This window comes from Polyodon spathula, chromosome 40 (assembly GCF_017654505.1).
Source record: "Polyodon spathula isolate WHYD16114869_AA chromosome 40, ASM1765450v1, whole genome shotgun sequence".
Lineage (NCBI taxonomy): Eukaryota > Metazoa > Chordata > Actinopteri > Acipenseriformes > Polyodontidae > Polyodon > Polyodon spathula.
Genome location: NC_054573.1, coordinates 3368991 through 3381487, shown reverse-complemented (window position 1 = coordinate 3381487; position 12497 = coordinate 3368991). Strand labels below are relative to the sequence as shown.

The 12497-nt window shown below is 43.0% G+C and overlaps 1 protein-coding gene across 1 annotated transcript in view; it reads left to right on the top strand.

The window, feature by feature from the left end:
• Positions 1 to 12497, top strand: part of itpkcb (inositol-trisphosphate 3-kinase Cb) — a 46078-nt gene that overhangs the window by 3903 nt on the left and 29678 nt on the right. Inside the window, exon 2 of the mRNA XM_041236361.1 lies at positions 10903 to 12421. Within this exon, the coding sequence (XP_041092295.1) occupies positions 11186 to 12421 (1236 nt within the window). The 5' untranslated portion in view covers positions 10903 to 11185. The remainder of the gene's footprint in view (positions 1 to 10902; positions 12422 to 12497) is intronic.

Genomic DNA, 12497 nt, shown 5'->3' with positions numbered 1-12497 from the left:
GTCTAACTACCAGGCAGGTGTCCCTCATTAAATTAGTGCCTCAATAAAACAATTAGACAATTAAACCTCTCACTCCTTTTTGTCAACCCGCTTAAGCCCATCTTATGAATGTAATTTTATAATTATCAGATGAAACTTTATGTACGCAAGCACTCTTGTCTTCTTGGTATTTCAATAATGGCATCGCTGTTAAAATTCAAATTTAATAGATTAGGATTTAAAACTAAGTATAGTGTCTACAGCAAGTATTCTGGCAAAACTTGACAATGTTTTTTTGCTAATAATGGTTGCAATAAAAAAAAGCGATTATGTTTTTTTTCTGTACAAAACCACACAGTACATGCAAATGAGGTACTCAGATCTTATTATAGTTTTTTTTTTTTTTTTTTTTTTTTTTCTCTGTACAAAACCACACAGGTCATGCAAATGAGGTACTCAACATTCTAGAATAATATCTTAGTGAGAAAAAAACTGGAACTTTTGTGTTTAAGTAAACAGCGTATGGTATATATATATATATATATATATATATATATATATATATGGATATGGATATATGCCTATATATATACATGGCACATGTGTGTGATGGGCTGGAGCTGCACAGGGTTGGAAATCCAGTTTGGCAGGACTTCATGCTTTCTTATTGTTTCTGTGCACTGGGGTTTTGTGGCACTTGCTAGTTTTTAAAAGTGTTGGATTTTGATTGTTGTCTCTGGTGTGGTCTGGTGGTCAGCTTGAGTGAAGGGACAGTGTGTCACAGTGTGAGACCCGAAGGAGTGTAACCTAGCAGTCAGGAAGGCAGCTCAGCTCAGCTACTGACAATGGAACAATATTATCCTGCTATTATCAATATTTTGTTTAGTCTTAATTATTGCACTATAAAAGTGTTATGGAAAATCCTTCAACAGGTGATCATCGTGTTTGCGAAGGCTGTAAAAGATTGGGGCCACTGTTATAGAGGGGTATAGTTGCTCTCTCTTTCTAAAGAGATGCTGGAGGGGGACTCTTGAGTGTTCTGTGATCAGAGAACTAATTCAGCTTCTCCATCCCATGTGGGAGAGAACCGTTGATACAGCCACATAGCAGACTGAAAAAAAGTGTGTGAGAAGAGGTAGAACATTTGGCAAGAGTGATCATTTTAGGCAAGAAGTGGTGTCGTCTAACCCTACCTAACAGTGGTGAGGCCTGGGGTCGTTTTGTCAAAATTTGTAATCTGGATCAAAATAATCTGGATTTTCTAATCCTATATTTTGTGATCGGGATTACTTTTATCTGAATCATTTTGATTTTTTGATTCAGAAAATGTCACTGTTGGATTACATTTATCCAGATTACAAATAATCAAGTTTATGAAACCTGATTTTTGAAGTAATTCTAATAGTTTATAGTAGGGATGGGCACCAATATCGATAATAATTTCCATATCGCGATATCGTGGAATTAAAAAAACAAAACTTCCCGTACTTTTTTATTGTTAAAATGGTTATTTAAAAGTTAAATCCACGTTCCAGGCAGGATCAAAATGATCCTGATACTTCAGATAAAAGTAATCCTAATCTTTTTTTTAAATTCTGAAAAACCCACTTATAACATTTAATCATGATTAAAAATGCGATTGGATTACCAAAGCAAAGTCCGGACCGTAGTAATCCTGATTGCATGTTGAGGTTTTGGAAAAACCCATTTCACTATATAATCCCGATCAAATGTGGAAATCGGATTACCAAAGTTTTGAAAAACAGGACTGTGGTGGATACAACTGATAGGCACACATTAGTGATGCAATGCTAGAATCCCTTACAGCTGTTTCTTTACTAAAGTGCTACTGGGGTCTGTGAAACAATTCAGCCATGTGCCCAAAACGATTTGATGTGAGAACATAAAAAAATGGACCAATGAGAGGAGGCCTCCGTGCTAGTCCAGCTGATGGATCTAAAAACTTTATCAAGTCAGGTCTTAAAGGACCCCAGTGATTCAGCATCAACAACGTGACTAGGCAGCCCATTCCATCCCCTCGCCACTCTCTGTGTGAAGAAGAGTCGCCTTCAACAACATGACTAGGCAGCCCATTCCATCCCCTCACCACTCTCTGTGTGAAGAAGAGTCTCCTTCAACAACATGACTAGGCAGCTCATTCCATCCCCTCACCACTCTGTGTGAAGAAGAGTCTCCTTCCCTCTGTTCCAAGTCTCCAAACTTGACTGTTGTTGGAATACCCCCACCGTTTGATGAGTCAGAGAGCAGTCGGTAAGCCACAGAGGTACAGAGTCTTATCCAGGCTCTTCCTGTTGCTTGCTGAGACACGCGCTTGTCAGCTCGCTCTCTTACTGAGTTTGTGAACAGCACTTGTCTTCAAGGTGACAACAACAGGAAATGAGCAGAGTCTCCCATGATCTCTCATCAGCAAAACAGCATTCTTGTTTAAGACTTTTCATAGACTGGAGTGAAGCTTGTTTATCAAATTGGGTTTTAAAGGATCCCGATGATTCTGCCTCAACATCATAACCCCTTCCAACCCCTCAGCACTCACTGTGTGAAGAAGAGTCTCCTTCAACAACATGACTAGGCAGCTCATTCCATCCCCTCACCACTTGTTGTGTGAAGAAGAGTCTCCTTCAACAACATGACTAGGCAGCCCATTCCATCCCCTCACCACTCTCTGTGTGAAGAAGAGTCTCCTTCAACAACATGACTAGGCAGCCCATTCCATCCCCTCACCACTCTCTGTGTGAAGAAGAGTCTCCTTCAACAACATGACTAGGCAGCCCATTCCATCCCCTCACCACTCTCTGTGTGAAGAAGAGTCTCCTTCAACAACATGACTAGGCAGCCCATTCCATCCCCTCACCACTCTCTGTGTGAAGAAGAGTTTCCTTCAACAACATGACTAGGCAGCCCATTCCATCACCTCACCACTCTGTGTGAAGAAGAGTCTCCTACCCTCTGTCCTAAAGTCTCCATTTATTGCTTGTGAAAAACGGAGTAGAATTTATGTTATGAACTCCTTTTAAGATTTTAAAGACCTCACTCTCCCAGTCACTCTTCGCTAGACTATCCAAAACTGTAGTGTCCTTTCTGCAGTGTGGGGACCAGGACTGAACACAGTATTCTAAGTGTGGCCTCACCATTGCATTATACAACCTTGTATGACCTTCTCTTTGCTGTATACTGTTACCTTACAGCCAAGCGTTCTACAAGTTGTTTGGACTGCTTCCCCTCTCTGCTTCCATTTCCACAGCCAGGAAATCTGCTGCATCACCTGGGTTGCACCATCCTAATAGGATCAATACTGCAGTTAGTATCATTTTTACTGACTGAAGTGCACACAAGGGACTTCATACACGGTTATTTTCCACCACCTTCTTACACAAAGATGCTTATTTTAGTGATCTGGCGCTGTCTGGATCATTGAAACAGTCTGCAGTATGTTTCATTCTGTCTGAAGCCCTGAGCTCAATCCCTCCCTGCTCTAACAGTGCACACACAGCTTTCCAAAAGCAAACTGACAGTGTGGCACAACAGGAAGGGCTTCTCAGTGTCTTTCTATTCTAACCACACACATTGCAGACCAGCACCGAGCATCACTCACACACTTATCATTTTAATTGTTCATTGTTTTACTCTGATAGAAATAACTACAGTCACATTCACTATATCCCTCTTTGCAAAGGGGCTGGTGAATTCCTACTAATGCCGACTGCATACTGTGCCCAATTCTGGTCACCACAGCACCAAAGGAGCATTGTGCCCCTGGAGAGAGTAAAGAAGAGCAACCAGGCTAATGCCAGGATTAAAGGACTGAGCTACGAAGATGAGACGTAAATCTCTTAGCCTGGAGCAAAGAAGAACCAGGAGAGACATGATCAAAGTCTTTAACATCTTCAAAGGAGCTGACACACAGTAGTGGACCCTAACCAACACAGAAACCAGGACCAGAGCAGACTGGTGGAAATTAAGTGGCGATAGACTTCGGACACACAGAGAGTGGTGAGGATATGGAATGGGCTACCCAGTCATGTAGTGGAGGTAGAATCGCTTTGATCCTTTAAAACCGCGATTGAAAAAGTTCTGAGCTCAGCCCGCTACTAAGAACTGGACGAGCATTGTTGGGCTGCATGGCCTTGCTTCGTTCATAACTGTTCATATGAATGAAATAACCAGGTTTCATCATAAAATGTGAACCTTCATATACCACCAGACTGATGCTGTCAATAACGCAGCAAACGTTTCTCTGGATTGATATGTTAAATTGTGACGTACAGATGGACAGTCAGACAGACAGCCAAAGAATGTCCTTGGGAAGTTTCATGACAATTGGATAAGTGCTTTCTAGATCAATGTATATTGAAGAGAAATACATCTAGTTTGTCATTGATTTTTCTTTCTGTATTCTAAATGTATGTAAACCTGGAAGGGGGTTGAATGACGGGGTCATAATGAATATGATCATCTTTGGTTCACACTCTGTTAAACATACCTTGAAGCCGTACAAATGTTAAACATGTGTTCTGTTGGTAAAACATTATAAAAACATGCTTAAACATGGCCTGCAGTGTACTGTGGTGAAATGATCAGGGTTCTGATACAATGCTACCCTACTAATTTCCTCCACTCATGTTCTGTTGTAGAGACTATAAAAAGTCCCAACCCCTCCTCCTTCACCACCTGCCCACCATGGAAAGGAAAGCAGCACGCTTGACACCCTAGTACTGTATTTAAAAACTTAAAAAAAAACAGCAATAGACTAACCACTTGGGTCCGGACCCTGTTGATTCAGCAAAAGCACAGCAAAGTGTAATAAAGCATAGGCAGGCATTGTAAAGCACAGAGAGGTCTGGTAAAGCATAGGGAAGCATTGTAAAGCACAGAGAGGTCTGGTAAAGCATAGGGAAGCATTGTAAAGCACAGAGAGGTCTGGTAAAGCATAGGGAAGCATTGTAAAGCACAGAGAGGTCTGGTAAAGCATAGGGAAGCATTGTAAAGCATAGGGAAGCATTGTAAAGCACAGAGAGGTCTGGTAAAGCATAGGGAAGCATTGTAAAGCACAGAGAGGTCTGGTAAAGCATAGGGAAGCATTGTAAAGCACAGAGAGGTCTGGTAAAGCATAGGGAAGCATTGTAAAGCACAGAAGCATTGTAAAGCACAGAGAGGTCTGGTAAAGCATAGGGAAGCATTGTAAAGCACAGAGAGGTCTGGTAAAGCATAGGGAAGCATTGTAAAGCACAGAGAGGTCTGGTAAAGCATAGGCAAGCATTGTAAAGCACAGAGAGGTCTGGTAAAGCATAGGGAAGCATTGTAAAGCACAGAGAGGTCTGGTAAAGCATAGGGAAGCATTGTAAAGCACAGGTAAAGCATAGGGAAGCATTGTAAAGCACAGAGAGGTCTGGTAAAGCATAGGGAAGATTGTAAAGCAGGTTGGTAAAGCATAGGGAACATTGTAAAGCACAGAGAGGTCTGGTAAAGCATAGGGAAGCATTGTAAAGCACAGAGAGGTAAAGCATAGGGAAGCATTGTAAAGCACAGAGAGGTCTGGTAGGGAAGCATTGTAAAGCACAAAGAGGTCTGGTAAAGCATAGGCAGGCATTGTAAAGCACAAAAAGGTCTGGTAAAGCATAGGGAAGCATTGTAAAGCACAGAGAGGTATGGTAACGCATAGGCAAGCATTGTAAAGCACAGAGAGGTCTGGTAAAGCATAGGGAAGCATTGTAAAGCACAGAGAGGTCTGGTAAAGCATAGGCAAGCATTGTAAAGCACAGAGAGGTATGGTAAAGCATAGGGAAGCATTGTAAAGCACAGAGAGGTCTGGTAAAGCATAGGCAAGCATTGTAAAGCACAGAGAGGTGTGTTAAAGCCTATTTTAAAACCGATGGTAAATGCACACTATAGCCAAGGAAATCAAATTTTACTGTGGGAATATTTGAATTCAGCAGTGGGGAAATTCGCTTTCTACTGTTTCTGTCTGTGAAAGCACAGTGGTTACTCTTTCAGTGTTCTATTATAAAATACACTTAGAAATATTCACTTTCGTTGCGCTGTGTACTGTAGATGTATTTTTTAAATTCCCCCATAAAAAAAAAATTTCTTGGTTGGTTGACTTTGCTGTTGTGGTTTGTTTTGTGAAACATGGCTGCCTGACTATGCAGTGTTATGTCTCCACAGCTGTGGTTTTACTTGTCTCCTTGTAATCTCTGCGCAGCGCACTCGCTGCTCGCTCACACACACAATACAACTCGTCTGTATCCTGTGCTTATTGTCTTCAAATGAAACCTAGTGAAAGGGACACAGTTTTTCTACAGGACAAATCATGTAAGGGCTGGCTCTATTTTATTGATCTAAACAGCGGTGGATCTTAATACCACCACCTGTAAATCGCTATGATTTTCAGAGGACCTTGTTGTTTTGTTATTTTATATAGTAATGTTAACAAGTGGGTTAATAAACCAGCCCAAGGGGAAAACATGAGTGTAATTAATACTGAGATATAGAGTCATCGTATGTCATTATGTCCTATCACAATTGGAACCTATTAGTAGTGACTACACTTACAATTTCTCTGAATGTGTTGCTCTCGCTCTCAGAATGTCAGCGATTTAAAATGTTTAAACCACAACTGGTTCTATCAAAACAGATTATCAGATTTCCGTCTGTTCTTTTAGATTTAATACCCTCTAATGCGTTTGTGTTGGGTCCCTCTAATCAAGCTGAGAGGGTACTTTCTCTTGCACTCTTTGTATGACTCTTTCAACTGGATTAGAGGTAGCCACCAAACACTCAGAAACATACATTATTAAAAGAGACCCTTACATGTGTTTCAGCTGTGTGGCGGAGCCCTTAAACGAATGTCAAACAAGTTTCTAATTTGATTCTATACCTCTTTTATCCCCTGTGACGGGCACATGGATGAGGTGGCTGTCTATGCATGCTTTTTAGAGTTGTGTGATGAAACTTGTTCTAGACGATCTTTAGCATTGCTGAGAATGCACTGGAAAGCCATGGTTTATGCTAACAGAAACACGCCATGCATTTTACATCATGCACTCTCTATGTAGTTTTCAAAATTACAGTTTTGAAAGAAACATTTTAACTAACATACATTTCCATTTTAAAACACTGGTGCTACACTAAGTTTAAGAAGTCTCTGTTTGCAGGCCATGCTTTCAGACTGTGTTGCGCTTCCTTGGTTGTTTCACCTGAATTGCCCCCGCCTCTACAAAGGCTCCTTTCGTTCTAAGTTGTTATTTTGAAGTTCAGGAAACTTTGAACTATGGGTAAGATTTTGACCTTTTAAACGCTTGATGAGAATCACGTCACAGTACTGCCAACGTCTCGAAGCCCGTATCGAGACAGTACAGCCAGCTTATCATAAAATCAACCATAACTATTAAACACGTACAGTAATTGTGATATATTTAGAATCTTTGAGTATTCACTACAAACATTGAGTTAAGTGATAAATGATTCAACTACAATGTTTAGTTTTTGGCTTCTCCAGATAGATAGTGTGGTAGATATAAATATAAGTGCATTCACTGTATCCCCTTTGAAGGGGCTTCTGATCACCAACAGGGAATTAAAACCCTAAATTATCAGGAAGGTAGAAGGAAGCACACAAGTAGATATCTTTCAAGAATGTGTTCATTATCTCGGTCGGTCAGGATGAAGCAGTCTTCCAGATTCCCTGAACATGTCAGACAGCCCTATTAGCAGTTTTTGTTCTAGAAAGGTTATTTAGAGCAATATGCTAGCATTGCAGTGTGGTCCAAGTGCAGGTTCTTTCTTTCTTAAACAAGCTGTTGTTATTTTAAAGGGAAGCTTTAAATGTCAATGTGTTTTCATGTTGGTTTTGCAGAACTAGCATTCCTTTGAAAGGAAGTCAATATTTGGTGTTATTTGCATGTATGGGGGTCTGTGTGTCTTTGTGTGTGTATCAGTAAGTGTCTTTATTTGTGTGTGGGGGTGTGTGTGTGTATCAGGGAGTGTCTGTATTTGTGTGTGTGTATCAGTGAGTGTCTCTATGTGTGTGTCTGTGTTTGTGGGTGTGTTTGTGTATCGGGGTGTGTGTCTGTGTGTGTATCAGTGAGTGGGTGGGTGTGTGTGTTCGTGTGTGTGTCTGTGTTTGTGTATCAGGTTGTGTGTGTCTGTTTTTTTGTATCAAGGTGTGTGTCTGTGTGTACATCAGTGAGTGGGTTTGTGTGTGTGTTTGTGTGTGTCTGTGTTTGTGTATCTGGGTGTGTGTTTGTGTGTATCAGTGAGTGTCTGTGTCTGTGTGGGTGTGTGTGTATCAGTGAGTGGGTGTGGGTGTGTGTATATCGGTGAGTGGGTGTGTGTGTATCAGTGAGTGTCTGTGTGGGTGTGGGTGTGGGTGTGGGTGTGTGTATATCAGTGAGTGGGTGTGGGTGTGTCCTTGATAGTTTGTCTTGATAAACATTCCAGCTGTGCTTAAATGCTAAAAAGCGTTTTGTATTGAAGTTTAAAGATTAAATAGCATCTAGTTATAGTTTCTTCATTTACTATTCCCTTAGCTTTTCATGTTGTTTACAATCATTTTTAGTGGTTTGTATTGCTGTTTCTCAAATAGGGTTTTTTTTTTTTTTCCACTTGTCAGTATAGTTTGTTTAAGGTGCTTTGACAATGAATCCAGGAGCTGCTGAAAGTGCAGAATTTAGAAATTGTAAAACAGACGACAAACGTTTCAACTAGGAGTCGTTTCAATGTCTTCAATTAATTGAATAATAATATAATATCTTAATTTTTATATAGCGCCTTTCATAGTGGACCACCATCACAAAGCGCTTTACAGAGACAGGCTGTGAACTGCGCATTATATGCAGAGTCACTTCCAATAGGATGCTGATTTAACATCTCATCCGCAGGACGGACACAAGGAGGTGAAGTGACTCGCTCAGGGTCACACACAGTGAGTCAGTCCGTGGCAGAGGTGGGAATTGAACCGGGTAACCTTCTGGTTACAAACCCTGGACTTTGACCACTGGACCACACTGCCTCCTGAAAGACATTGAGAAAGACATTGAATTCAATACATTGCTGATAACTTGGAAGATCACAGGATATCCTTACATGTGATTCAACTTGTTGTCACTTCCTTTTATTTTAATTCCAAGGAAACTTAATTTGATATGAGTGAACTGTAATGCTGAAAACACAATATATTTCATAGGAGTTCATCTTAAAACCTTAACACGAACGAAAACACAATATCTGAGTAATTAGGCAGGAAATAACTTGAAATGATGAGGAAACTGTAAACAAATAGATCAGTAAATGTAATTGATACAGTTCCATGCTCGCAGAATGAGATGAGTCACCAATTTCACAGGCTCACGAGTCACTTACCAGTCACTTGTATTGCTCACCCAACTGACAGTTTACAAAGTCTCGACACACAGAGTAAACAGAAGAGGCTGGATTTGCATCCCGGATGTGACTATCATCACAAAAATAAATGCATCCTATACCCACTAATTGCACGTGTTCTTGGTACAATTAGATAATGCCTGTAGAAAAGATAGAATCAGAAAGGGCCTTGATGTCTGAAAAATGTAGATGTGTCAGGTGTGGTCAGTGCTTTTAGATCATACACAGACAATGCTGCTGCAGGGCTGGTCAGTGTTTTTAGATCATACACAGACAATGCTGCTGCAGGGCTGGTCAGTGTTTTTAGATCATACACAGACAATGCTGCAGCAGGGCTGGTCAGTGCCGTTGGATCACACACAGACAGAGCAGCATGGATATATGTCAAGTGTAACTAGGCTAGATCAGATGACATCTTTACAGAAGCAAGAGCCAGCATCATCTACTTTGGGTAGCCGAGAGATTGAAGACAACTAGTATTAGTATGCAACAGTTAAAAATAGAACCACTTTAAAAAAACAGTTTAATCACAAAAGCGATTCCCCAGATGTACACGGAATTGTAAGCGTGATACAGACGGTCAGGCAGACAGCCCCTCGCCCATCCCCAGAGGCTGATGTTCTCAATAATTATTTGGTGTACGTTATTGAGACTTTGTATTTCTCATGTCCATTGCCTAATAAATAACAATGAAGCCCTCTGGTGGGCATTCATACCACTAAAGCTGCATAGTTTTTAAATGCACTGCCTCATCATTATGCAGTTGGTTGGATAACTCCGAGCCAATGTATGCCTTTCCCTTGTAGAGGCATGGGTTCTCAGGTCAGAGATGAAGTCAGATATGTTGGGCTAAACTTTGGCAGGCAATAGGTGTTCAGTCAGGCTTGGGGTGCACTCTTTCAGGTAATTCTTCCATGGGGTTTGATGAACTTTATATACTGCATTGGGGTGCAGGCCTTGTTTGCTGTTCAGCTTGCATAAATCCAACAGCGGTAGCTTCACCGGCCTGGCACTGGCCATGCCATCTCTTTTCTGAGAACTAAACTCCTGTCACCTTGTTGTTACCTGTGTGATGTCATTGCCCTGCCGTTGCCTGTGTGATGTCATCATCCGCAATGAAAGAAGGGATCTCGTTTTTGAATAGATTTTTTTAAAAAGAAGTATTGTATGAGAAACTACATTTTGTATTGCATTCAAAGGTTGACATTCAATTATAAAATAGTGGATATTTTCAACAACCAACCAATGAAAATTGCAGAAGGCGTTCATGCCCGCTACCTTTTAGGAGAGAAGAGGGATTGAGAGAGGATGCAAAAAACGTTGCTGTTTTTCTACTCACTAAACGTGTTTTAAACCTCTTATCTGTATGAAAAGTGGTATATGGCTCTATACCTTTATTACAAACTCACATTTGGATTAATATACAAATAAAAACATAAATGTGTATTATATACATATTTTACAATTATTATGCAGTGCGTTGATCTCCTATAAACTAACGTGTTTTATTTTTGCCTTTGGCAGGATCAGCTATTGTTAGTCTGAGAAGCCACGATGGATTTACACCAAGTGACCGAGCGATGAACGGCGGCGCTGTGTGGGAATTGAAGAGCCACAAGGGGGCGCAGTTTTACAGAGAGTCGGTGTATCTCTTGGAAGGGCGGGGACGAAAGGCCAGTGAACCAATCGGAAGGCGTAGCTTCAGAGGAATCCCCGACGATATCATAGTGACGTCACTTCATTGATCGGTTGCCAGGGGGACGTCAACTTGGCCCCCTGAGGAGGAGGGGCTACTACGGCCAGCAGGATGGGCCAATCCTCATCGTCCTACTCCACAGTGGCGGCGACGAAGAAGGCGAAAGCGAAATCCTCCGGCAAGGCTGCGAGCAGGGAGGCTACGGCAGGCGGGCGGATGAAAATCCGCCGAATCACCAGCGAGGACCGGAGGGATGACCGGTTCGACCGGGATATAACTAAAAATAAGGAGCTGCCGCGACCGGCGGAGGCGACCTCGGATGATATTAAAACCTGCACAGCAGACGAGATCGGGAGCAAGCTGACCAGGACGGGTTTGTCCGGCGATGCGGACTCCAGTCGAGAGGACAGCAGCGGGGTCGCCGGGGAGAGCACTGCGGGTTCCCAGAGTGCGAGCAGCGGGAGCGGCATCGGGGGGCAGCCGGGGGTCTCCACCTGCGGGGATTCGCCAGCGGACTCGGGTTCAGTAATTCAAACTGAAAGCAGCAATAACGCGGGGACTGCCGCAACAACCGGAGCCAGCTCTGCAGATCCGGAGAGTGGCCGCTGTGCCGTGTGGGAATGCGGGGACCATGAGCGCAACGCTTTGGAGCAAAACATGGAAAATAAAGTCAGCTTTTTCGAACCGGGATCTAGCGTGGAAGCAGTGAGGGGAGCCGCGGACGCGAATTCGGAAGAGGTTGAAGTAAAAAATAAACTCCGGCGCAGCCTGCGAGTGGAGGGTGGTTACGTGGAGCGCAGCGGTGATGTTACTTCGCCTGTGCCCGAAACTTGTAACTCTGACCAGGTACAAAACACCGGGACGTGTCCATCGGTATCTAAAAATGAGACAGGCAGCAGTGCGCAAAGCCGGGGGTGCGCGGTGAACCCCTGCAATGGTGACGCTTTAAGATGCCCTGGTAGTGGAGATTCCCCAAACGCAGACCCCGACTTACAGTTTGGGGTTGCAGATAAAATCTGTGAAGTCCCTGAACGCCTGAGCTTCCCCGGGACGATCCCGCGGCTTATTGTGACCCGGGAGCCGAGCCCTTGCAGGGAAGAAGGGTACAGGGGCGCCGGGGACGCGTCGGACTCGCACCCGGGCGTGGAGTCGCCTTGCTCGGACAGTGGGTGCGGGGGGTCCCCGTCCCCCTCCTTGCTTCTCCGCAAGTTTTCTAGCTCGTCCTCCGCCGGCCTGTCCTCGGCTTCGTCTTTTGAAGAGTCGGAGGACGACTTCACCGGGAGCGACATGGAACCGAACAGCCTGAGCCCGCAGAATACCCTGGGGAGCCCCGACGACACAACGGGGGTAAGCTGTTTACACGTAGCGATGTTACAGACTCTGGCCGTTCATTTGGGGTGCTACTAATTACCACAAAGTACCT